Source organism: Apis florea, unplaced genomic scaffold (assembly GCF_048593485.1).
Source record: "Apis florea isolate Af1SG1 unplaced genomic scaffold, ASM4859348v1 contig_1615_pilon, whole genome shotgun sequence".
NCBI lineage: Eukaryota > Metazoa > Arthropoda > Insecta > Hymenoptera > Apidae > Apis > Apis florea.
In genome coordinates, this window is record NW_028256416.1 from 4,326,616 (window position 1) to 4,354,518 (window position 27,903).

Consider the following 27,903-nt stretch of genomic DNA (forward strand, 5'->3'; position numbering starts at 1 on the left):
TTTCATCGTTAACAATTTTTTATTACATCTATAGGAAATTATAGAAAATATATCATCGTTTAATTTGTCATTAAATAGTCTACTTAAAATTAAAAATTCTATTTAAAATTTTGAAAAACAAATGCTTTCATAAATTATCTTTAATTGATAAAAATTGTAAAATCTTATGTAAAATTTAATTTGCACATTGATTCTTTTTTTAATAGTATCATTTTTTGTTCCAGAAAACACGTTAAAAGCAAACATCCAGATCCAATTAAATTATTATCTTTCGTAAAACTCTAAATGTATGAAATAATGTATTATTCTTAATGTATCTTAATTCTTAATATATAATGTAAATAAGTAATTATTCGACAAATCATAAAAAAGAAACTGATGCACATTATGCATTATCGTTATCATAATCATTATCGTTACTCTGCTCAATTTTTGATGAATGAAGAATACTGTTTACATGTACAATTTCATAATTTTACATTTGCTGCAAAAAATCTTTTCGAAATGTACATAAAAAACAATTTATAGTAAGATTAAAGGGTGAAGAGAACAAGCGACATCAATCATATCTATATTCATTTTATTTCATTTCTGCTTCTGTAACGTGTAACTTTGAAAAGGATATCTTTCTTTATCAGTTAATTATATATATGTATATATACATATATACGTATAATTTAAAAACATCTAATTTCATTTAACTATTTTTATTTTTTAAATATTTATTTGCAAAAATTTTTTTTTATGTGTTTGAAGATAATAGTTTGAAGAAATTATGTTTCATGGGCGTAATAAAGCCAAATATACTCTGTTTAACTAGCAAACTAATTATCTACTAATTCTAATTTTTAAATTTATTGCATAATATAATATAATTATTGCATAACTGAATCGATATCTAAAAAATATCAATTCGTTTTATAAGTATAATAGATATTAAATTATCATCTTTTCGAAAATATCATTCTTTCTATTTAAAACGATACTAAAGCAAATAACAAGCTTTTTCTGATATCAAAAGATTTTTACGATATAGAATAAATAATATATCCTATGCAAAGTTACAGACAATAAATAAAATTCAAGGTGTGGCATGGTTATAATACAATTGATATTTGTTCGGACAATAATCTGTTACGCAGCTTCTTAGCATTTTACATAATTCTATTATTCCACTCCTACACAGGAACAAAAAAAAGAAGACGTGACATATAATAATTATGACTTTGGTAATATGTAACTGATATCAAATAAATAAATGTTCTTAATAAATGAATTTAATAAATGTTCTATTTAAAACAATACTTTTTTTTTAAAAATTTTTTAAATTATTGTTATAAATTAATATATTAACATATTATTATAAAGTATAAATATAATTTGTTTATACAAATATTAATTTATATAACATATAATGAAACGACGCATAATATATAAATTTTAATTAATTTCTATTTAAAAATTGAAATATTCAAAAATAGATTATATTTTTAATAAAATTATAAAATAATACATTAATAATTTAGCTATAGTAGTATATCAATAAATATTATAAAATGTTACGATAAATAGAAAAATTTAATTAAATATATAATAAAATATTAGAATTTAATTAAAGAATCTATATAAATTTTAAAATCTATATAAATTGTATAAATCTATATATTGATTATTTTAACATCTAGTTAAAAATATATTATATTATATTATATTTTATATATATATATATATATATATATATATATATATATATATATATTTTATTTATTACGGTATTTAGAAATAGCATTGATTCTTTAATTTTCATTATATCTTTATTCTTTTGTTATCATTTCTATATATATAATCACAAATAAGATACAATTGAATATATTTTTATTATTTCTCTTTCAAAATTATAATATTTTCTAATCTTTAATATAAAAAATATAAATATTACAGATTCTAAACAATATATCTTTCTGAAATGACGCAAAATATAACATTCCTGATGACAAGATAACATATCCATAATATGTTTTAATAACATTAAAATATATTTCCATTAAATCTTATATATTTCTATATATCTATATATTTCTATCATTTTATATATATATATATCTATATATCTTATATATTTCTATCATTTTTTGCATAATATTCTTTTTCTTTTGATTTTTCTTTAAAACTTAAAAATAATAAATTTTAATAAATTTTAATAAATTTTAATTTCTAATATATAATTAATAATTCTAATAATTAATTATCGATAACATTTATTATATAACTTGTATTATTACTTTCAAAATAAAAGATGGCGTTTTAATAGTTTCGAAGACTTATATTTCATTCTCGATGTAAAAAGTAGTTTGATTATTGATTTCAATTTATTTACGTATATATGTATGTATATTTACGCATATTTATAGTTTTTTTAAAAATTGTGCTAAAAAATATATAATGTTTCTATAAAATGACAATCTTAATTCGTAATTTATATATAAGATACGTAACCTCTTTTTTATCATTTCCAAAAATACAACTTTTAAAAAATTATTCGCAAGTAGTAACACAATTAAAAATGAATGAAGCTATTTTATTTCACGAAGAAGGAAGTAAAAACTTTAAAATGTCATTTCGTTATGTTAATCCTGATTTAAATATCGATAGACAATTTAATTTTCAAAGGCAAGTGGATGAATCTATAAATTGTTTTATTCAAAGAATAAATAAAAATATTTATATATATCTAACAAAAAAAGTTTATAAAAAACAAAAAAAACACAAAGTTGAAAGTTCTATAGAAATACAAATGAATGATAAAATAAAATTTGTAAAAAATCATTCTATCCTTAATGGTGATTTAACATGTAAATCAATTTTAGAAAATAGTGCAGACATAAAATTAGTAATTTTTGATACAGAATATATATTGAAAAAAAATGTACCTTATATTTCAAAAATAGAATTACCAACAAGCATTTTAGTCGATTTTCCGATTTATCCCTCTAAATTTGAAGGAACGAATGTAGATAAAATAAATTCAATTTTTACTTGGTATAAAAAAGAAAACAAAAAATGGATACATGTAGGAGAAGGTTTCTTGTATGTTCCAACTATATCTGATATAGGATGTCAATTAAAGATATCATGCATACCAAGAAATAATATGGAATATGGACCTCTGATTGAAATTATATCAAATAATGTCGTTCAAGTTGGACCTGGTTTATGTCCTTTTGATGCTAGACATGCTTTTACTAAAAATAAATTATATAATAAAAGGTTAATATTAATATTCATTTTATTTATTTAAAAATGTATTATATAATTATTAAAACAAAATTTTAGTTTCAGAGTAACTTCATATAACATATTAGCAAATGTATATTCAGAAACTTCTGTTTCGAAAGATACATTGTATCCATATTGTCCACATTATGCTTTATCTATGGATTATAGAAAATTACTAATTATTAAAGAATTAATAGGTATTATTTTTCTTTCTTTTAACTTTTTGATGTACAATAAATATTTCATTGTATAAATTAAATAATATATTTTGGATATTTTGAATTTTTATAGGATATAACAGTGACATAATATGTCTTCAAGAAGTAGATGCTACAATTTATGAAAATGATTTACAATTGTCATTAACTGCATTAAATTATAATAGTGTATATAATTTAAAGAATGATTTGAAAGAAGGCCTTGCTATATTTTATAATCGGGAAAGATTTGATAAATTATCTCATAATTATAGTATTATTTCTCAAGGTATAAATTTAAATGAATTTAATACTGTTTGGTCACAAATTCAGAATGATAGTATAAAACAAACATTCTCAAACAGAAATACAATTATTCAGGTATCCGAATAAAAAAAAGATTATTAATTTTTTTTATTATATAATACAATATAATATTTAATATTTCAATATAATTAATTAAAATATACATGATATATTACAGTCAATAGTACTTCGATCTAAAGAAAATGATGAAATCTTAATTGTTGGTAATACACATTTATATTTTCGGTTAAAAGCAAATCACATACGTTTATTACAAGCATATTATGGTTTATTATATTTACATACATTTTCTAAAAAAATAAAAAAAGAGGTATTTATGGAAAATTTTAATGAATTAAAAATTTTGAAATGTTCAATATAAATTTACTATTAAAAATATAACATTATTTTTAATTATATATAAAAAATTTACAGAATCCTGAATGCAATGTCAGTATTTTATATTGCGGTGATTTTAATAGTATACCACAAAGTGCAGTTTACCAATTAATGACCCAAAATTATGTATCAGATGATCATAGTGATTGGATATCTGGTCAGTTTTATTATTTTTCTTTTATATAATAATTTATATAAAAATCATGTATAAAAATGAATAAACATATTTTTTATTTATCATTATAGATCCTCAAGAACATATGCAAAATATATCTATTAAACATGATTTGAATTTGGCTAGTGCATGTGGTATTCCAAAATATACAAATTATACTGCTACCTTTTCTGGTTGTTTAGATTATATATTTTATCAAACAGATTATTTGGCAGTTGAACAAGTTATACCAATGCCGAGTGAAAAAGAACTTAGTACATATACAGGTCTTCCATCTATAGTATTTCCAAGTGATCATATAGCATTGTGTGTCGACTTAAAATGGTTAAGATAAAAATATATATCATCAAAATTGACATTTATAAATTTATTTAAAAAATGTATGTTTTCACATTTTTATCACTTTTTTCTAAGGGATTTAATCTAACTATATATGATTCAAAATATATTATTTTTAATTACTATTAATTTATTAAATAATAATTTCAACTTTCTATATAGAATTTTTATAAAACGTATACAATAAAATTATTTTTCCATGTTTTTCAAAATAGTATTTGTAATCTAAGTTGTTAGATACATAATTAGCAAATAGTTAAAAAATAATCTTTATATCCTATTCTAAAATAAGAAATGAAAATCTTAATTATGCTACAATTCACTTAATGTATATAAATGAATAAATGTTGTCGAAGAAATGTTGTTTGCGCATTTACATTTATATTCTAGAAAGTTCTCACATCCATATGGTATTATCACATTAATTTTTTAATTTATAATTATGAAAGTATACATTCACATTTTAATATGAAGTTGCAATAGTATATTATTATATATGAAGGAACAGTGATAATTTACAAAATTTTTTACATAGATTATTGTAATAATTCTTTTTTAGTTAATAAAGATCTGCAGGAATAAAAGAAATACGATTCGGTAGAATCGATTAACTTTCCAAAAGTATATGTTCTCATTGTCTTAATATATTAATTATTCATTCTTAATAAAGAGTTCTTATAAATATATTTTTTTAAATTTTATATTAAAAATTCACTCATCAAATTATTCCATAAATAATAAATGTATATCATTATGTATATATATAAAAGACCAATATATAAATTAGTATACCTTAAACTTTAGTTTTATATTCTTTTTCTTAAATTAAAAATTACATTTATCATTACATTTAATAAAATATATTTCTTAATAACATTCATTGTCTGCAGATCTTCTCTTTGTTTAAGAAAAGAATTTTCTATTTATTCCATATATCTATTATCTTCTAAAGACAGAATTTCTGTTGTGCACTCTGCTCCAACAATCACGAAGTTGTAAAGAAAAATCTATTTTATATATATATATATATATATTACCATCTTCAATATATATATATATATATTATCATCTTCAATATATATTGAGAATTATTATCTATTAATCGTCTTACTTTGTTTATAATTCATTTAAATTTTCTTTCAATTTAAAAAGTAAAATAATGCTTTTATTTTACTTTAACAAGTTAAGCGTCAAAAATTATCCTGTTTATTAATTTTTACAGATAATAACAAAGAATAATTAAATATTTGCTGCATATACTTAAATAAAGCAATAGTCATTTGATTTTGCTGTATTGAATCTATTGAAATACGAATCGATACACGAGTAGATATACATAAATATTTTTCAATAATTGAATTATATTAATAAATAAATGTTCAAAAGATAATTTTGTTTCCATATTTTAATAAAGTATCTAGAAATATATTAAAAATAATTTTTCAGCTTGTATTGGTCAAGATGCTTAATAATAGAAGATTTTTATAAAACAAAAAAATAATTATCTTCATATATGAAAATTTGCAGATGCATTGCTGTTATTTTGTAACACCTGTATAATCTGAAATGACACTTAACGATTTTGTTATAGTAACAAAATTTTTTTTTGTAAAAATGTAATACTATATGAATTTACATATTTGTAATTAGCATTTGCACTGTTTAAGATCACATTCCCCTTCGCGGAGCGCTCGGAACCAATAACTGTAAAGCGGTCATCGCATCCGGAAACAGCGAATGATAATTTACAACTGGCACGTAAGCGGCTGTAATTACTCGGCCAGCAAACCATCTACCATGTAATGAATTGACAGCTGCAACTGCTGTTCCTATTGATGGACATTTAACATAAACATTACCCTGAGGGGAGGCTTGGTCCACATACACGTGTAACACACCACCGTGTTTATTACATTCTTCGATAACATCATCACGAATTTCCTTTGCCCAATTTGGATTCGTTTCACTGAAATGAAAAATTATTTTATTGAAGTTATTTTCACAATTATTATTAAGCATTATTTAATTATTTAATAAAATGTTATGTTATCATTTTTTAACATACATATAATGATATGTATGAAATCTTTTTAAGATAACATAGTTTATTTAGCATATTCATTCCCTCCAGTAGAATAAAAAATAATTACTACTGGGTCTACAGATATGCCTCTTTTAATACTTAGAATACCAAGCAGCGTAATTTCTTTTATAATTGAATATTTTGCAGTAACTTTTTTATAAATTTCTTTTTATGTTTTAATATTTTTTATAATTAATATAAAAGTATTTTTAATAAAATTGTTAAATATTAATTTATACTTTTAAAAATTTTAGATATATTCAGAATGATAAATTTAAAAATAATTTAGTTTTAACAAATTTGTGAATCTAGTGACCCCACTTAGAATTCTAAGTTAAATTGTTTATTCCTAGTTAATTCCTAGTTAATTCCTAGTTAACTTAAGTCTAATTAAATTAATCTTAATTAAATTAATACTAAGTTAAAAAAATATTATGTTATCATTTTTGAATATACATATAATATGATATATATATGACATCTTGTTTTTAGATAACATAGTTTATTTAGCATATTCAATCCCCTCAGTGAAAAGAAAAGTAATTATCACTGGGCCTATAAATATGCTTTGATCGTTTAATCTTTAGAATACCAAATTTGCTTTTTCCACGTTTAAATATTTTTTTTTTTCCTAAAATTTATAATAAATTTTAATATTCAAAAATATTTATATTTTATATTTAAATATTTATTTTAATATAGTAATATTTAAAATATTTTGGATACATCCAAAATATTAAATTTTATAAAAATTATAAGATTCTAGAATCTTTATTTGGAAATCTAAAAATTAAAAAAATGTTATTATTTCTAAAGTAATATATATGAAATTTTTTTATAATTTATTCCATCTCAATATAAATAAAATTAACTAATTTAGATATAGATATATATAACATAAGTATATAATATACTTATCCCTAAAATCTCTTCTTATGTCTACTTAACTTAAAAAAATAATAGCTTACTTTTGTGGATCGAACATATTCGATAACATAAAACACTGTGTTGCTATAGGAGGAGCAACCTGTGGAGGTGGTTGTGGCGTTGACATAACTGGAGCCATATTTAATGCATTTGCAGCTGCAGGAGGAATTTCAAGTCCTGTTCCTTCTGCTAACTTAAACATTAGTTGTAACCTAAACATTTTTAAACATTAATTATATATAACTTAATTAAATATATAAAAAAAATTAATATTATCGTACCTTCCAGTAGCACCAAGTTCGATACCACTTCGATCTAATTCGTCTGTATCCAAAAGAGACGGACCTTGTATTAAATCTGTACGTTCTGTAACATTACCAACTTTCATAGGTCTTCCAGCAAGTTCAAAACCATTTAACTGTTCCAATGCTTTCTTTGCATCATCGGCATTTCTAAACTATAATAATAATAAACATATTTTAATAAACATATGAATACATTGAATTTAATAATAGTGTATATATATATATACAGTCAAAAATCCATAGCCTTTGCTTCGTCCAGTTTCGGGATCCATAATTAACTGAATATTGTCAATTTTTCCAAAAGGCTCGAAAATACCACGAAGCATATCTTCTGTGATATTAAAATGAAGAGATCCAACATATAATCTCATGGGTCCAGTTTGTCCTTTTGGCATTAGATTTGGCATGGAATTACCCATACGATTTTTCTCGGCTTGAGTATGTTGTACTACTATAGGAACACCAAGAAGCTTTTGACCTGACAAACCAAGTGCCTGTGAAAAAAAAAATTTAATAATTAATAATATATTTAATATCAAATATAAATTATATTTCAACTTACCAATGTAACACTTTCAGGGTCTTTGAATTCCACATATGCTATACCTTTAAATCTTCTTGTCTTATTACATGTTATAAGTCGGACATCTTGAACTTTCCCAACACTGGAAAAGAATTCTTCTAAATCTCGAGCACGTATGCGCTGACTTAGTTGCATACAGAAAACAGTTCGGGCATCTCGTTCCTCTGGTGTTAATTCATCATTTCTGCTAAAATAAATATAAAATATAAAAATTAAAAATATATTAACATTTTTAAAATTTACTTATTATATTATATAAAGGTATTTATAGAATAATAGTCTTGAAATTGTTGCAGATAGATTCATGTTTAGATTACAACGTTCATTGACATTTTTGTGTTATTTTTGAAATTGTATAATATAACTATATTGTGTTTTGTTGTTGACTTTATTTTTCTTCAAGAATTGATATTTGACTTGTAACTGTTATCAAATAAATGAATGCAAATTTTCGAATTTTTTTTTATGTTATGTTTATATGTTTGTGAATGTGAATATGAAATGAATATGATATATCTGAATCTTGAATCTGAATCTGTATCTGGATTTGAATTTGTTCAAAAAAGAAAATGTTGATACTTTTGCCTCTCTTATTCTTGGATCCATTGTGTCAAGAGAAGAGGAACAGAGATCCATTGTACAAAAGTATTGAATCTGTGAATTTTCTTGAGATTTGAAATTGAGGTTGAAAGTTTTAATAGATATACTTATTATTGGGCTTAGTCTGATCAATTATTAACAATATTCATTTCATTAAGTCCAAGATTTATGACATGGTCTTTACTATTGAATCTTGAAAATAATTTATGACTTTAAAACTATATGCATAATTGATTAATTAAAATTATCTATTTGGACCTTTAATGAAAATTTAAAAAAAATGAATTTTCTCAAAAATAGCGATATTATTGATCGTGTCATAAATTTGTATGATATACAATTCTTAATATAATAAATTTTTATATTAAAATATTATACTTTTAGAATGAATTATTCTTATATCATTTTATATATTCAATAAAATCACTCAGACTTACATGCCAAGGGGACTGACACCTTTTCCAAATGGTAATCTTGCTCTAGGAAGTGTAATTGGTGTGAGAGATCGTTTTCTTCTTCTGTCTCGATCTCGATCTCTGTCCCGACGATCCCTATCTCTATCACTATTGTCTCTGTCTCTATCACGGTCTCTCCGATCTCTTGATCTTGATCTACGTCGACGATCACGATCGCGATCACGATCTCTATCCCTATCGCGATCTCTTTCTCTATCTCTATCTCGGTCGCGATCGCGACGATCTTTCTCTCGACGATCTCGTGATCGAGAACGGGAACGAGAACGATGCTTGCTCTTCCTATAAAGAAAAAAATAAATAATTTAAATTAAAATATTTTTTAATAAAATTTATACAAATAGTTTATAATTTATAATATATGCATTTGATATGCTTATTTGAATATATAATAAATGAATTTTGATTATTTTAAGTTTACTTTGTATAATGTAATATTTTAAATCGTAGAATTTAACTTACTAATCCGAACCCTTAGGAAATTTGTTCAAAATTTTTATTAGTTTATGATTTTTAATGATTTGATAAATAAATAATGAAGAAACAAAGAAGTATATACAGCTAATATTAATAACTATTTATTAAATGATATAATTAAAGGTACGCATTTAATAAAAACAAATAATTAACATATTATAAGAATTAATTTTATTATATTAATAATATTTAATAAATATTTATCATTTATTTCATATTTTAACCTTTCTTATTTTGTTTATTATTGTGTTTTTCTTGGTTACATTTTCAATTTTTAACAGAATCTGTATTACAGATATTCTTCCTAAACACTTACCATCTTCAGGTCTAACCTTTGGAATTATGAAAATAACCAGCATTTACACTAATTGTATGGGGTCTATAACAAAGAGAATATAACTTCAAACAGCTATATGTACGTACCAAATGACTATAGTTTGAAATATTCATAGACAATTGAATATATATTTCAATCTATAAAGCTAAAGGTTCAGACAAAGTAGTTTATTTATAAAAATTTAAAATTTTAATATATTATAATTCTACATAAGAGAATTAGATCAGAATTTAATATTATAATATTGTAAAAAATCATTATATTATAATCATTATAAAAAATATTTTTGTAACTAGAAACATTTTCTATTAAAAACAATTTTTAAAAAAAGTTTAATTTAAAACAAAAGCTTAAAGAAATTCAATCCACTTTTTTAATTAATTTTTTTTATAATTTTTCTTAAATCTTTATTTTTTAGAGTACTGTTTAAAATATCTACTATGATAGTATTGTATACTAATATAGAAAATTAACAATATATAGAAAAAATAAAATAAAATAATCAAAACTTAACTTATTTTTTTTATGTTTGTTACTAGTTACTGTTATTTTCATTTAAATTATATATGAATAAATAATCTTGAAATTCATTTGCTTATTATTTCTTAATCAAAATTTTTTATATTTTGGATATTAAAAAAAAAAAAATCAAACTAATATATGAAAATCTAATAGAAATAACAAGAAATAATCAGAATGGACATATATGAACAATTAGCAATAAATTAAAAGAGATAAATTTAAACACAAATTATCAGTTTTCTATTAAATTACTTTCTATTAAATTATTAAATGATGAATAATATTATTTGTTGCTATTTGTACTAGTTTATAAAGAAGAAAAGAAGATAAAATTAATTTTAGAATTAGAACCAAAAATATTTTTTTATGTAAAAATTATGTATGTTTTTAAATCATATAATGATCTATTGGACACAATGTTGATAGTAAATATAAATCATTTATATTAATTATAATACTTAAAATATACTTACCCAGATGATTTACGGCTAGACCCATTTTCCTTGGATGATTTGTCTTTGGTTGAGGAGTCCTGCTCCTACGAACAGCAAACAGTTGAATGCCATGCCAGCCAGCCGATGTGGCAGGGACGCGCGAACAAGGGGACAAAAAGCAAATCATAGAACGTTAGTAAATTTTATAAAGATAAACTGTGTACATATTGTACAATTTAAATTTTAACAGTAGTTTCAAAATAAAATATATCAATAATGAATTATGTTCTGTCTTCTGTTAATTTAAAAAAATTTTTTAATTTTGTAACCATGTAGATAACTCTCCATTGAACACTGTTATCGAAGATCTATTTGCTGCTGGATGATGGTGCACTCTCGTGCTCTTTCTCTTTTTCCAGGTTGATTATATTGGTCTGAGGGGGCTGAGATGAGGACACAGAGAAGAGAGAAGAGAGAAGAGAAAAAGAGAGAGATAAAGAGAGAGAGAGAGAGAGAGAGAGAGAAGAGAGAGAGAAACAGACAGAGAGAGACAGACAGAGACGGGGCGAGCATAGTGTTGCGACGCCTCGCATACACCTGGCTCAAACTTACCAATCGTTTTATCGGGTTTTAGGAAAGCATTGCAATCTTGGGTTGAGCATGCCTTGGTCTTTAAACTACCAATGGCCAACCACACATCCTTTTTCTTCTGTAAAAGAGAGCCCTCATCAAAGACAGTACGTTTTTAATGTAACACGAGATGTGAACCCTAATTGCTAACCTATAGCCCCTGAATGTATAATTGATTTGAATTGTCTCATAATAGGAATAAAACGATCAACGATCATTTGCAGCTTCCAGTAGATATATCACAAGATGATTTAGCTGTATAGAGAAAATGTTTCACATAATTAAAAGCGAACATACACATGGTATATGGCATTAATACAATGAAATGATGATAATGGTGTTACATGTATATGTTACTGATGTTCTTTCAATCTATCATTAATAAAACCGATCCCCTAAATTTGTCAATCTCCCATAATTTTAACCATAATTTTAAAACATTTTCTCATTTGAATCATATAATTTATTCCTGCTTGCCAATTTACCATGCATTTTGTTTATGAAATATTAATAATATACTTTCAAATTTGAAATAAAATACAATATGTTGTCAAAAAATGATAAGCATTACAAGAAACAACACTCTATATATTATCATTCTTAATTTATAATTATAATTATATAATTAGAAATAAAAGTCCACTTTGTGAATAAAAAAATAGATTTTAACAATTTTAATATTATTTCTTAATATATATTTTACATGCTAAAAAATATATTCAATTTTAATTTGTTAAATAAATCTGATTATATATTCCTATTTGTAAAAAAATGTGGAACTTTTAATAAAAATTATATTTCATTTTTTATATTATATATATATATATATTGCAGTTTAAAAATACTACAAATATTTATATTAATTAATATATAATTCGTTACATATTGTCTTTTTAATTATTCATAATTAATTATATTAATATATAATTCTATACAAAAGGAGAATCAACATATAATTACAAGAAAGATATATAAATAAATTTCCTATGAATTGAAAGAAAACAAAACTAATGTGGGAGTGCTAGAGATTTTGAAATCCGACAAATACTTTTATTGTACCTAACAATGCAATAGCAAAAAATTATAGTAGAAATCAATAGGAATTATGCCCTTCTATCGCAAAAGATATTATAGACAATGATTCTATTGATTCTACATACAAAAGGTATTCGATACTTATACAAACCAGTTATTTCATTTTTCCACATATAATAAAAATTAATAGAATAGCATGGCACATGGCAGAACAGCACCTAATATATCCATCTTTCATATTTATTTTCTTCTTTTCTTTTTATATAAATTAATTAAGAATATTCGTTTTGCATACATATCTTTTGTCTCTTTATAATTGTGATATGGTGGCAATAGCAATTCTATCTACGTCGTAAATAATAAACGTTACGATTTTGAAAAAGAAATTAAAAAAAATCAGAAATAAATAAAGAAAAAAGAATTAAGTAAAAATGATGTTAGTGATGGCTTTTCTTAATACCTCGTATTTCAAGTGCATTCTAGGAACTCGCTGCCGAACATCCTACGAGCGCGAGGGTACATGTTACGTACCATCTATAAGTACAGAAAACGGAGGTATTGATCAATAGTCGGTATGAGACAAGGACGTACTTTGTTCTACATGTATATACGGAAAGGAAAGGACGATTCATTTTTCTCGATCGCAATACAAAAGAACATATCTAAAACGGTACGCACCGTATTGGATTCTTGTGCGTCGAGATTAGGTAAACTTTATAGGATAAAAAAAAAAATCAGGATCTCGAAGGAGCAAACCGAGACACACAGAAAGAGAGAGAAAAAAAAATTAAGCCTTACCCCCTTCTTATATGGCGCCTCCAGCATTGCCTCGACATCCAAATCCTCCGCCATTGCGCGAGTCGGAGAGCTTTCTGAAATACCACGCATTAGCACTCGATAATCCAAAATACGGTGGACGAAATGAAAACTCTATGAAGATATTATATAACGTACAGACTAACGAACGCTCGTATACAATTTAAATGTTTCACAATTACTAAAAACGCAAGATCGATAACAAACGTGACTGAACAAGAACGCAATTATATGCGATGATGACGAAAAGAAAATGGAAGACCGGATATGAATACTCGAATCAAATATCATCCTTACTTAGTAGTTACTTTATTTTCTATCCGGTTTTCAAATTTTCATCTATAATTTTCAAAAATATTCTAAGACTTTTTGTTAATATTTAATTAATTTTTATTAATAATTTATATAAATTAATATTATTAATTGTTTAATTAACTGTTATTGTTGAAATATTTTCAAATATTATTTCTTAAAAAAAACATTATGAATATTACTATAAATAAAATTTAACAACATTTTTTATATTATAAATGGATATTATTTGTAAAAAATTTTCGTAAAATATTTATCTTAGTTAATTGTAATATAACATGTTTATGTATATAAATATACAAATACATAAAATTCATAAAGTTCATTTATAATATTAAAATTTTTTTTTATATAATTAATAATAATTTGATATTTTTTGTTTTAATAACGAGTAAAAGCTTTCACAAAAAAATCATACAATTAAATTTTGAGCGAACTCTGTCGGAGAAATATAGAAATATATTCTTTACTCTTGCAAATCTTCTCAAAATCAGATTTAACTGTGCTTAGACATACATGTATGACGTAACAGTTTGGCGCAGTTTGCCTAGTGGCCATTTTGTTTTCAATCGCACGGCTGACTAAGGTATTTTATATAAAAATATTTCGTGTAATTATAAGCTATTTAGGTAACTGTAATATAGTCGATGTCATATTTAAGAAAGTTCTTATAGAAACTTTACTTATATTTTTATGGAAATTAATTTATATAATAATTGAAGATCATATTTAATTATGGATAAAGGTTTTCTATCAAATTCTATGTCCTTTATCTTTTTATGCTTCTTTGTTTTCTTTTTATTGCTTATGTCGATGAAAATTTTAAAATATTTTAATACATAATGAAAAAAAAAATGAAGCTAATTTTACTAATTTTTTTTATTACAATATCAAAATAAAAAATACATGTTACGTTTAATTGTAAATTAATGTTATTAAATTTTTTGAAATTTTCAATTTCTTTGAAAATATATTCTATATTAATTTTTATCATATTAACATATCAAATATTAATTCATATATCTTTCAGAATTTTAATATAGGTATTATTACAAATTTAAATTATTATACAATGCAACTGATTTAAATTCTAATCTCATGAATAAGAATATTATAAACATTATTATAACAAAATATAGAAATTATAGAATTATATAACAATATAAAATATAAAATTATTTTATAAAAATAGGTTATTTATTAGAAATTAGTATTTATATAATAAAATATTAAAATATGTTTAAATAAGAATACAATCAAAGCTAGATAATATATTTTATGATATAATAATTGATTAGATAAAGTTTATAATTCAAGCGTAATTCAAGATAAAATCATAGCTTTGATTGAATTTTATTTATGTTAATGGCAATTAAAATACATTTTGTTCTCTCGCTATAAGTCTGCTTGTCTCTTGCAAACGCGTACATTAAATACCAATCAGATAAAGGCTTGGTAAGAAGAAATGGACAGTGTACTTATAGAAGGCAGTTTCTATCCTTATAGGTGTCCATCTATCCATTCAGCCTGGTGAGAGAGGCACACAAGCGCAACAATGGATTCAAAGCGGCATGAACGCAGTTCCAAGTCCAATACAGATTCACCACCAGCTCCGCCTTCGCCTCCTATGTATAGTGCAAGTTATACAACATATGATGGGTACAAAAACAGAATGTCATCACGTCGTTCACCTTCACCTTCGGATTATAGAAGCAGTAGAACATCCCGAAATGATTCGCCACAGGACAGGCGTAGAAGAAGACGCAGTGCTTCAAAATCTCCACCAAGTAGATCACACAGACGATCTCGTTCTCCTGATAGAGACAAAGATCGAGATAGAGATAGAGATCGATCACGAAAATATTCTAGAAGAGATAGATCAAGATCTAGATCAAGAGGAAGATCACGTTCTAGAGATAGGAGACGTAGTCGTAGTCGTAATAGAAGTAAAGATAGACATAGAGGCAGAGAAAGCCGTAGATATCATAGAGCACCATCATATGAATCGGATATTGCTGAAGATAATACAGAAACAACTATATCTCATCCAGTTGTTCCTCCACAATCTAATGCTTTTAAAAATGATGGTAGCTTTATGGAAATGTTTAAAAAAATGCAGGAACAAATGCAACCTGCACAAAAACCAATGACTTCTGTTTTGGAAGAAAAAACTGTTATTCCTCCACCTTTAATGGTAGGAAAGAGGCGAGGAGGCAGAATTTTAAAAACTGGAATGGTTGCTAAGCCAAAGACTGAACAAACTGTTGAACAACCTAAGGATGCCTGGTCACTCTACATGGCTGAAGTGAAAAAATATAGAGAAGTTTGTTGTCAGGAAGAAGACAACACAAGACCATTGGTTAAATAGCTGATTTTAGTTCTATTTCCTATTTTGTTACTTTGTTTTATCTACAATGAATGTGCTTTCAAAAGATGCTGTGTTTTTTTAATTAAATTATGGTTGCATTTAAATATAGAAGAACAGCTATCAACCAAGTTTAAATAAGTCATCCACTTGTATTAAAATTATTTAAGTTTGAGAAAGCTTAAGTACATCTATTCATTATTTAACAAGAAAAATCTCTGTAAAAACATATACAAACAAAATTTTTTCTTTTTTTCAATTATTAGATAGAATGTACAGTATATATTAATGAAAAATTATAGATATATATAGTATCAAATTATTAAATATTTCAACTTAAAGAATATTATTAATATAATATGGATTGCAAGTGAAGAAGTAATTAATGTTTGTGATAGTGTATTAAGTGATGCAAGAGACAAAAGGACTAGAGCGAGAGACAAACATGTAAAAAGTTTGCCTTGTGGGAAAAAGGGAGGGTGACTGTTTGTAGCGCTTTCAATAAATATAATAGATTAAATAACTTGTAACTTGTTAAGCAGCATCAATATGGTTAAATATACAGAACTTGGAAATGCGACATTAATAACTCCCTCCATCGAATTGAAACCAAACACAGCACCATATGATCCAAGATTTCCAAATCAAAACCAGACAAGGTAAACAAAGAACAAATTGATATTATATTCCAATATTTATAAACATTCAATATGATGTTATTTATTTCTGTTTATTTTAAATGCAGATATTGCTATACTAGTTTTTTGGATTTTCACCGTTGCAAAAAACGACATGGTGAAGATTATGAAGCATGTCAATATTTCAAAAAAGTATATAATGCAATGTGCCCAAATGCTTGGATAGAAAAATGGAATGAACAGATTGAAAACGGAGTGTTTCCAGGAAATATATAATACAAGAGGCATCAAATTATAACTGCCTCTATAGTGATATTGTTTACATAATAACAGGATTTTACAATTTTAAAATAATTCCTGTTTGTAAAATAATATTTAATAAATTGATTATAGTTTAATTCTTATTTAGTTTTATTAATTAATATTTTTTTTTTATTTTTACTGCAACTGTTAAATACAAATAAAAATTTAAATATTACATTTTATTATTAAATTTTGTAAAAATGTAAATTAATATTTCTAATCCTTATCCTCAACATACAAAATAAATATATAATGTGAAGATCTATATAATTGTAGAAATCATAAATTTTATAGAATAATGAAATAGGAACTTTTATTACGGTACATTATCCTTTAACGGTACATTATCCTTTAACGGTATATTTTGTTTACGGTGATTAGAAGAATAAAAATTTGAAAATTTCAATAGATATAATGTCTTTCTTCTTTTTCTGTTTCACCTTTTAAATAAAAGATGATAAAATTAGATACAATTCTTTCATATACAATTTGCGTTTATGAAATAGAAAAGAACAAATTAAATGTATATAGAAATATTATTAACATTATTTTTGAAATTTTAATATTGTTAAAAATATTATAAAACTTGTATATAAGGTAATTTTCATCTAAGAGATTTTGAAAATAGTAGTCATGATTCGCATGGTATCATTATTTGATGTTATATATAATGCTATTGTATGAATTGAATCACGGCTATTGCTTTTAAAGTTTCTAATAAGAGAATGATTCTGTAAAAAAAATTTATATATACTATAGATAAAATATAAAATTTTTATTTCTCATTAACTAAACACATTAATTAAACTTCGTAGATGTATTTTATTATTTATAAAAAATAATATATAAAAAAAAGATATAAATATTATACTTTTCTGTTAAAATAAATAAGCATGTGATAAAATATATTGATCACGGAAGAATCTACATGAATTTTAAAATAAATAGTATCAATGAATCAAACTATTATGTATAATTTTAATAAAAGGCCATAAATAATACTCTAAATAAGTTTAAAGAAATTTTTTTAAACAGATTTTAATCTAAAATTTAAAAGATTTTTATAAATTCATTTTTATTTATATTAAAAGATATCACTATTTAACGTTGTAGTATCTATTTCATTATTTATGAAATCGGAAACAAAACTTCGTCTGTATGAGACTATTATATACATACTATTATAATTTATATTATTTACGAATTTTTTTATTATCTGAAATAGTTTAAATAAATCTTTCCTTTCTTTTCTCTTCCTATAAAAATTTGAAAATTTCAATAGATTTAATGGTTTTCTTCTTATTTTCTTCATAATTTATAAAGGATAATAAAATCAGGTATAATTTTTTTGTATATAAATAAAGTTCATTTATAAAATAGAAAAAGTAAGTGAAAGACAAATGTATATAGAAATATTAAAAATTTTATTAACATTATTATTTTTAAAATAATAATAATTTGATATTAATATAAAAAAATTCATACAAAATAATTCTCTCGTAAGAGACATTATTCGAAAGCAATAACATGATAGTATTATTATTTGATGTCACTATGTTTAATATTATGTGAATTAAATCCTGATTGTTGTTTTTAAAGTCTTTAATAAAAGAATGATCATGTAAAATATAGAATTTTTATTTCTATTAATTAAACACATTGATTAAACTTTGTAGATATATTTTATTTATAAAAAATAATATATAAAAAAAGATACAAATATTATATTTTAGAAAGTATTTTTAATACTTCAAAATAAGCACATGATAAAATATATCGATCATGAAAAAATTTATATCAATTATAAAATAAATAGTATAAATGAGTATAACAGTATAAAAGTCGAACTACTATGCATATTTTTAATTAAAGGCTGTAAATAATACTTTAAACAAGTTTAAACAAAATTTTTTAACAAAAGATTTTAATTTAAAATTTAAGAGATTTTTATAAATTCAGATATTTATATTAAAAGATACCGCTACTTAATGTTGTACTATCTATTTCGTTATTCATAAAATCGCAAATAAAACTTCGTCTGTGTAAAGCTATATACACGTTATTATAATTTATATTATTTACGCATTTTTCATTGCCTGTAGTTGAAGAAATTGTTTAAATAAGTCTTTCCTTTCCCTTTTGTTCCTATAATACTTTGAAAATTTCAATAGATTTAATGGTTTTCTTCTTTTTCATCTTTTATAAAGGGTAATAAAAACAGGTATAATTCTTTTGTATATAGTAAAGTTTTATAAAATAGGAAAACGGAATAGTAAGTGAAATGCAAATGTGTATAGAAATATTAAAAATTTTATTAACATTATTATTTTTAAAAAAGTTTAGCATTATTAATATAAAAAAATTCATATATGAAATAATTCTGTCGCAAGAGGCATTATTCGAAAGCAATAGCTATGATTCGCATGGTATTATTTAATGTCATTATGTATAACATAATGTGAATTAAATCCCGACTATTGCTTTTAATGCCTCTAATAAAAGAATGATCATATAAAATAATAATATAATATAATAATTATAAAATAATATAATATAATAATATAATAATTTTTTTAACTATATAATAATATAATAATTTTTTTTAAATATAATAATTTCTCATTAACTAAAAATATTAATTAAATTTTGTAGATATTAAAAAAAAGATATAAATACTTTAGAAAATACTTTTATATTTCTACTAAAATAAATAAAAATGTGATAAAATATATCAAACACGGAGGAATCTATATGAATTATAAAATAAATAGTATAAACAAATTGATCTGCTAAATATAATTTTAATAAAAGATTATAAATAATATTTTAAATAAGTTTTTTAAATAAAATACTTTTATAAATCAAAATTTAAAAAACATTTATAAATTCAGATATAATAATAAATATCGCTATTTAATATTGTATCATCAATTTCATTAATTATACAATTAATCAAACAAAATCTCGTATAAAGTTATATACACATTACTACAATTTATTTAATGTTATTTACTACACATTTTCTATTTTTTTTTTAATATCTACAAAATTTAATTAAAAATTGAGTTAGAAATTATTTAAATGTAAATAAGATTTTTCCCTTGTTTCCTTTTTTTTTTCTTCCTTCTTTTCCATCCCTTTCTATTTCTCCTTTTCATCCCTTTCTTGATAATACAATACAAATGGAACACCCGTTATTCTCCCTACTTTCATTTCTAAGCTTTGCCACTACTACTTTCTCCCACTCTTTCAATCATGCATGTGGTAAATACAAAAGGGATTTGAAAAATAGAAGAGTGGGGGAGCAATGTTGCACATGCGAGTGACGATGATTCGCTCGACTGAGTCACGTGGTATAACATTACTCCCCCACTCTTTTACTCTTCTACGGATATTTATTAACCGACGAATTCTGTCCACGCTAGTTAATAGCTAGAGTAGAGTAGTAGAAACAGCTCTGCTTCCAACTCCAGCAGTCTGTTTCAAAAAGATTTTTTTCCCGAAAACGGTTGAAGTTGTGAACGTTTAGTGGTTTATATAATTTAGTAGTGGTTAGAATCGCCATTTCAATCGTCACGAGTGTTTTTTACAAGTTGTTGATTTAGATTTTTGATCTTCAAGAATCAGTAGTGTATAAAGGTATTACAACTTTTAAAAAATACAATTATAGTTTTCATTACAATATATCTTAATTTTCTTAATTAATTTTATTTTTTAATTTTACATAATTTATATAATTCTAAAGATCAAATAAAGATATATTTTGCATGTGCGTTATTTGTAGAATGGAATTCCAACAAAATTATACAAAAACTCATTCAAAACATAGCAATGGAAATAATTTTAAAAATTATAGAAGTGGTAAAAAAGAACATTATTCAAATTTTGTTTCAAATAACTCCAATCAAAAATTTATAATGCAAGTTAATACTGAAAAAATTGGGAAATTAATTGGAAAAAGTGGTAGTAACATAAGAGAATTACAAGATAAAACAAAAACTAAGATTCATGTAAGTATTAATTAAATATTATAAATTTTATTTTTCTATTTTTATAAAGATATTAAATTATATTTTAAAATAATAAGACAATATTTAAATAAAAAATATTTTATTATAATCTAATTTTTCATATAGTTTTTCATGTATTTTCAATAATAGGAATTATATTTATTAAATTATTTAAATTAAATTATTATTATTTATCTTATTATTATTATTATTTAAATTATTATTTATTTTAATGTACAACATAGTACTAATGATATTTGATATTACTATTATTATACATTAAAATAAAAAATGAAAATTATATTTTTATCTTTTAAATTATTTGAAGTCTATATATTAAAATATATCTATAAAAAAAATATAAAAATATATCTATAATAATAAACTATAAAAAATCAAAATTTAATTCATTATATAATAATAAAAAAATTATATCATAGGTTGACAGATCAACTGGTAGTAGTACTACTGCAGTTACAATTATTGGGACCAAAGAAGCACAAAAGCAGGCTAAGTTATTAATCGAAGAAAGTTTAAAAGATGTTCCTGTAGAACAAAAAGAAGTAAAACCTCTATTTTCTCTAGAGAAAAAAGAACAAGATGAAACCAAACCAAAGATTGACTTTCGCAATTTCGATTGGACAGCAGCAAGTAAAGAATGCGTAAGTTAATTAAGAAATAATAAATAATAATATAAAATAAATTTATATATTATTATATATTATTAAATTTATATAAATTTTTGTTTAGGATGAATATCAAAAAGAAAAATGGTCAAAATTTGCACCAATCATTAAAAACTTTTATAAGGAGCATCCAACAGTTACAGCTATGACGAAGGAACAGGTAGCTCATATTAGAAAAACAAATAACAATATAGAAGTTAAACATGTGTTTGAAGAAAAAGGAAATAATGCAGAGCTCTTAAAAATACCCAATCCCATTGAAACATTTGAGCAAGCTTTCGAGGTAAATTCATCCATTGATCTAAATTATTAATCTATATATCTGAATGAATATTTATAAAAAATATATATAATACTTAAATAAATATTACAGATATATCCGGAAATACTTGATGAAATTAGGAAACAAAAATTTGTTAAACCAAGTCCCATTCAATCACAGGCATGGCCAATTCTTCTTAGTGGTAGAGATCTTATTGGAATAGCACAAACTGGCACAGGTACATTAATAAATGATATAATATTGTCTAATCTGTAAAGAATAAATTATTTTATTAATATAATATTTAATTTAATATACAGGAAAAACTTTGGCATTTTTACTTCCTGCATTAATTCATATTGAAGGTCAACAAATACCTAGAGTCGAAAGAAAAGGACCAAATGTCCTTATTATGGCACCAACTAGAGAATTAGCATTACAAATTGAAAAAGAAGTAAATAAATATTCCTATCATGGAATAAAAGCGTAAGTAAAATTATATATTTATATTATACTATTTATATTAATATATTTTTATTTTAAATTTATTAAAATTATATATCTAAAAATGTTTTTATAAATATATTATTATATATTAAAGAGTATGTTTATATGGAGGTGGAAATCGCAAAAAACAAGTAAATGTAGTGACCGAAGGTGTGGAAATTGTTATAGCAACACCTGGGAGATTAAATGATCTTGTAGAGTCGAAAATCTTAAATATTAGCTCAATTACATATTTGGTATTAGACGAAGCAGATCGTATGCTCGACATGGGATTTGAACCTCAAATCAGAAAAACTTTATTAGACATTAGACCCGACAGGCAAACAGTAATGACAAGGTAAACATAAAATTTTGAATTAAAACAAAATTAAAAAAATATTTATATAATAACCATAAATAATATGTATATGTAACAATATTAAATAATAATACGTTTGTATTTTAGTGCGACATGGCCTCAAGGTGTTAGACGTTTAGCTCAATCATATATGAAACATCCAATTCAAGTATTTGTAGGATCTCTTGATTTAGCCACAGTGCATACCGTTATGCAAAAAATTTATATTGTTGACGAAGAAGAGAAAACTGACATGGTATGTAATTTCATTATCAAATGAAAAATAACTTGAATAATGTTTTAAAATATAAAATTGTATGTAACATTCTTTTTTTGTTTTAACAGATGTATGAATTTTTCCGTAAAATGTCTCCGAGTGATAAAGTTATCATATTTTTTGGGAAAAAAACTAAAGTTGATGATGTAGCAAGTGATTTAGCTTTACAAAGTGTTAATTGCCAAAGCATACATGGAGGAAGAGAACAATCAGATCGTGAACAAGCATTAGAAGATCTGAAAACTGGTGAAGTACAAATTTTATTAGCCACAGATGTTGCCAGTAGAGGGATTGATATCGAAGACATTACGTATGTATTATGTACATTACGTAATTTTATATATTTTAGAATTTTAATCAAACTTAAATTCTAATAAATAAATTTATTTTAGACATGTATTAAATTATGACTTTCCGAGAGATATAGAAGAATACGTTCATCGAGTTGGTCGTACCGGTCGTGCAGGTCGTAGCGGGGAAAGTATCACCTTCATGACTAGAAAAGATTGGACACATGCAAAGGATCTAATTAATATTTTAGAAGAAGCAAACCAAGTATGTTCTAATATATTTATGTACTTATATTGATTCAACTTTTATATGTGTATATACTTATATATATATTTTTTTATTTATACAGGAAGTACCTGAGGAGTTATATCAAATGGCTGAGCGCCATAAAGCATGGAAAGGAAAGCGAGCGAATGATAAACATTTTGAACGAGTAGATAAATATGATTATAACCGTTCATCAAGAAATAGAAGATGGTAGTTCCTATTTATATTATTTATAAGTATATGTTTCTGACAATTCTTAAATTAATCATTATCATAAAAACTATTTTTCATACATTTATATATAAATCGAGTCTTTTCCTCAAAAGTATTAATCCTTACTATTATTATAATATTGTAGTGTAATATCGAAAAAAAGTACTTGCCTTTGATAACACTATAATGTTATATTAATCGTATTCGATAAAGAATTATTCTGTACCATAAGTAAAATTAATATTTTTTCCTTTTTATATTTTATTTTTTATATAGTAAATGTATTCAATTAGAATTCATTAATTATTATTTTCTAAGTAATTTTTAAGTAGTTTTATAAGAATCGTTATCGTTAATTGTTTATATTTTGGATATAAACTGAATAAAAATATAACTTATATAAAGACTATATGTGATATTATTTTTTATTTTCTTTTCTTACAAACATTCGACGTAATAAAATATTTAAAAAGAAATGCATACAAAATAAAAATACATAAAGTATTAAAATTAATAAACTAATCTTTTTTATTTGTATTTGTACTATAAAAATAATAAATTATGCATTGAAATAAAATATTTGAATTTTCATAGTAATAAAATATTAAAATAAATAAAATTTAAATAAATTTTCAAATGAACAATAAAAATTTTAAATTATTTAATGAACGTAAATTAAATAAAACAATAAGAAAAAATAAGTCCTCTGTAAATATAAAATGTATTGATAATAATTTGCACAGTATATTTTGTACACAAATTATTACAAATTTAGCTATTGTACTATTATTATAAATTTTGAATTTTTTTATTATCAAATTTTAACTATATACTTTGAAATTTCGTGTTTTGGTATATTTTTCAGCAAATATTTTTCCACTTGGAGTTGGAATTGAAAATGCTATATCATCTATAGACATAACATAACCGAAATAAAAATTAGCTCTGAAATAATTAAAAAAATTATTAATTTTAATATATATTTTAATAAATAATTATAAAAATAATTTCTAAATTATTTTTAAATAATATAGATATTTACCTTAATATATCAACCATTTTAGTAGCTATACCTTGTTTACGATGACTTAAATCCGTCCATACAACATTTATACCACACTTTGCAGGACTACTTTCTGCTGTGCAACAATCTAATTCTAATAATTCAGGTATCATGCGATATGCAGTTGTTATATGTTCTGCGACTAGCACTCCTATAATGACTTTATCTCTTATATATAAGTAAACCTAAATAATTAATTATATTAAAAATTTTATTTTTATAAAATTACTTTATTTTGTATTTTTTTTTATTACTTTTTTTTGTTCATAATCTGATAATTTTGTGTCACCTAATCCTAAATCTCTGTCTACATATACTAAAACTTCATTCACTTTCTTCCAACATAATTTTGAATCACCTGGTTCTATTAAGATTATTCGACTTGATGTAAGAGGATCTTCTATAATTACACGTTCCGTTTTCCAACCCTGAATTTTCAAGACATAAAATGTCCAAAATATTATTTAAATGAGTTATGTATATACAATTTATGCATACCGGAAATTTTAAACTTTTTCTATTATTATGACAGTTTAAATGAGCATTTTCATCTTCTGGATCTCCTATTTGATATACAATGCCACATTCTATACATTGAGTTGCTCCAAAATTTTTTTGCCCAACATCCAGTTGATATTGATTATCACAACCATTTAATTTCATAGATAATTGCCAATTTGTGTTTTCTTTTCCATTATTTAATTTTTTATTAATTTCACTAAAATTGATACAATTATAAGAAATGATTTAGAAATTAATTAAATATTTTAAATACTTTGCTTACTTAAATTCTTTATTAGTAGAATATCCCTTATTAAATAATGGATAATATTTTTGTTCTGATGTATTTTCATTATTATCTAAAGGAATATTCTTCAGAACTGTTGGTATACTAATATCTTTGATACTTATAGTTGATGTCATATTACTTAGTTCACTTGCTGGTGACATTGTGACATTATTTAATACTGATTTTAATGGTGAGACACGTTCAAGCCTTTCATTAGTTAATACTTCCATAGTATCATAATCATCATCAGCCCAATCATTTTCTAAAATTTTTAATATATTAGCTACTTTATCTTTTTCTATTGTAGTTTCTGGTTCATCTACTGATAAATCAGTTGCATCAAAAGAAATGTCTACAAGTTTTTGCCGTTTATGAGATTGATTTTCATTCTTTTGATTTAATACCATTTTACCATTTGATTCAATTTTTAATTTTACATTATTACTTATAGTTACTATAGCTGAAGAACTTTTCTTTGATGATTTTTTAATTTTAAAAAAGCGTTTATTAAGATCAATTTCTGGTGATGTATTAGTTACTATTTCTGATTCTGGAATTTTAATTTTTTGTGATAAATTTTTTTGTACATTGTTTGATATATCATTAATCATCTCTATGTTATTATTACATTTTGTACTAATTAAATTTGTTTTTGGTTTTGGTTTTTTGATACCATGTGATACACCAGCATTGATACCTCCTATGGAATGTCTTTTAATATATTTTCTATGATAAGGCACACGTCTTATGTGATATTCTTGACGTTTTTCTTTTGGTATTTCAGGACTGATCTTATAAATTTTTGTCTCAGAGTAATTATAAAAATTTTTAGTACTCAATGTTACATTTTTCAATTTTGATTCACAATTTTTATCTTGAAATAAAGCTGTTCTAACTTTTGACATCAAATGATTTGTATCAGTTTTTAACAATTTTGTAGGCGTATTTTCCAATTTATCCAAAGCACATCTCTTTGACATCTTTTCCTTTTTTCGGGCTACAGTTGTTTTTGATAAAGATTCTATTGATTAAAAAAGACAAAAATTTATTAAAATCATTAAAATGAAAAAAAATTTTCCAATTTTATTTTGATTTATTATTTAAATTATTAAATGAATAAAATCGTTTTGATTTTAGAATTAAAAATATTATAATTATAATGAAAAAAAATTATAAAAAACATAATATTTTTAAATTGATATTATACATAAAATAATATAACATCAATATATTTTTTATATTTATTATTAATAATATCGAATAAAATATATTTTGAAGAATACATTGAACAAATAAAATAACCTAAAGAAGCATAAAGAAACACTCGATATTAAAAATAATAGATATAAAAATATTTCTTCCTATTTATATTTTTTTCTTTTTAATTTTTCAATAGTTAATTAAATGTTTGTTACCATTAGATTTCTTTATTTTTCTATAATAACTATAAATAATAATAAAATTTATTATAAAACAATATAACACATTCATAAAACAACTGATAATTCAAAATCGCTAAAAACTTTCTGATTCTTTACTTTACCTTGCTTTCGCGCTTTTTTACTTTTACCTGAAACTATACATGTAAAGTGATTGGAAACACTATGTAAAAAATGTAAAGGATCAAGATGAATGTAAAATTCATTATATATATATATATATATATAT

At 23.2% G+C, this 27,903-nt stretch overlaps 6 protein-coding genes across 14 annotated transcripts; 4 read left to right on the forward strand and 2 right to left on the reverse strand.

Annotated features, from left to right (window-relative positions):
* The first annotated feature begins 2,274 nt into the window (after positions 1-2,274).
* On the forward strand, positions 2,275-5,051 carry LOC100866209 (2',5'-phosphodiesterase 12). Its single transcript, XM_003690281.4, has 6 exons — positions 2,275-3,267; positions 3,334-3,473; positions 3,568-3,854; positions 3,958-4,110; positions 4,215-4,335; positions 4,425-5,051. Exons 1-6 carry the CDS (start codon positions 2,456-2,458, stop codon positions 4,685-4,687), a joined length of 1,776 nt encoding a protein of 591 aa, XP_003690329.2. The 5' UTR covers positions 2,275-2,455; the 3' UTR covers positions 4,688-5,051.
* Positions 3,882-14,532, reverse strand: Caper (RNA-binding protein 39-like protein Caper). 7 transcript variants are annotated; one of them, XM_086916416.1, is made up of 10 exons: positions 14,053-14,183; positions 13,897-13,970; positions 13,559-13,632; positions 11,473-11,537; positions 9,628-9,945; positions 8,570-8,774; positions 8,235-8,501; positions 7,984-8,159; positions 7,744-7,914; positions 3,882-6,658 (listed from the first exon to the last, which is right to left on the reverse strand). In XM_086916416.1, exons 3-10 carry the CDS (start codon positions 13,574-13,576, stop codon positions 6,361-6,363), a joined length of 1,518 nt encoding a protein of 505 aa, XP_086772542.1. In that variant the 5' UTR covers positions 13,577-13,632; positions 13,897-13,970; positions 14,053-14,183; the 3' UTR covers positions 3,882-6,360. The 7 variants fall into 7 exon arrangements, with proteins under 7 accessions (XP_086772542.1, XP_086772424.1, XP_086772379.1 ...); XM_086916298.1 differs by having other exon boundaries at positions 8,570-8,777; positions 14,053-14,170; XM_086916253.1 differs by lacking the exon at positions 13,559-13,632.
* COX6B (Cytochrome c oxidase subunit 6B) lies at positions 14,237-17,627 on the forward strand. 2 transcript variants are annotated; one of them, XM_012492588.3, is made up of 3 exons: positions 14,237-14,812; positions 17,134-17,250; positions 17,337-17,627. In XM_012492588.3, the coding sequence occupies exons 2-3, from the start codon at positions 17,141-17,143 to the stop codon at positions 17,503-17,505; spliced, it is 279 nt and encodes a 92-aa protein (XP_012348042.2). In that variant the 5' UTR covers positions 14,237-14,812; positions 17,134-17,140; the 3' UTR covers positions 17,506-17,627. The 2 variants fall into 2 exon arrangements, with proteins under 2 accessions (XP_012348042.2, XP_031774673.2); XM_031918813.2 differs by lacking the exon at positions 14,237-14,812 and having other exon boundaries at positions 17,132-17,250.
* Positions 15,782-16,660, forward strand: LOC147658841 (uncharacterized). The gene has a single exon (XM_086916562.1). It carries the CDS (start codon positions 15,782-15,784, stop codon positions 16,592-16,594), a length of 813 nt encoding a protein of 270 aa, XP_086772688.1. The 3' UTR covers positions 16,595-16,660.
* Positions 17,628-20,832: 3,205 nt separating the features above from the next.
* On the forward strand, positions 20,833-24,791 carry LOC100866014 (putative ATP-dependent RNA helicase DDX43). Its single transcript, XM_012492536.3, has 11 exons — positions 20,833-21,171; positions 21,317-21,542; positions 21,983-22,204; positions 22,293-22,511; positions 22,602-22,728; positions 22,811-22,976; positions 23,092-23,334; positions 23,443-23,590; positions 23,680-23,921; positions 24,004-24,166; positions 24,252-24,791. Exons 2-11 carry the CDS (start codon positions 21,318-21,320, stop codon positions 24,381-24,383), a joined length of 1,887 nt encoding a protein of 628 aa, XP_012347990.1. The 5' UTR covers positions 20,833-21,171; position 21,317; the 3' UTR covers positions 24,384-24,791.
* Positions 24,792-25,084: 293 nt separating this feature from the next.
* eco (Establishment of cohesion) lies at positions 25,085-27,849 on the reverse strand. 2 transcript variants are annotated; one of them, XM_086916912.1, is made up of 6 exons: positions 27,779-27,849; positions 26,230-27,256; positions 25,944-26,163; positions 25,700-25,873; positions 25,425-25,630; positions 25,085-25,327 (listed from the first exon to the last, which is right to left on the reverse strand). In XM_086916912.1, exons 2-6 carry the CDS (start codon positions 27,213-27,215, stop codon positions 25,204-25,206), a joined length of 1,710 nt encoding a protein of 569 aa, XP_086773038.1. In that variant the 5' UTR covers positions 27,216-27,256; positions 27,779-27,849; the 3' UTR covers positions 25,085-25,203. The 2 variants fall into 2 exon arrangements, with proteins under 2 accessions (XP_086773038.1, XP_012348003.3); XM_012492549.3 differs by having other exon boundaries at positions 27,651-27,807.
* Between the last annotated feature and the right edge of the window lie 54 nt (positions 27,850-27,903).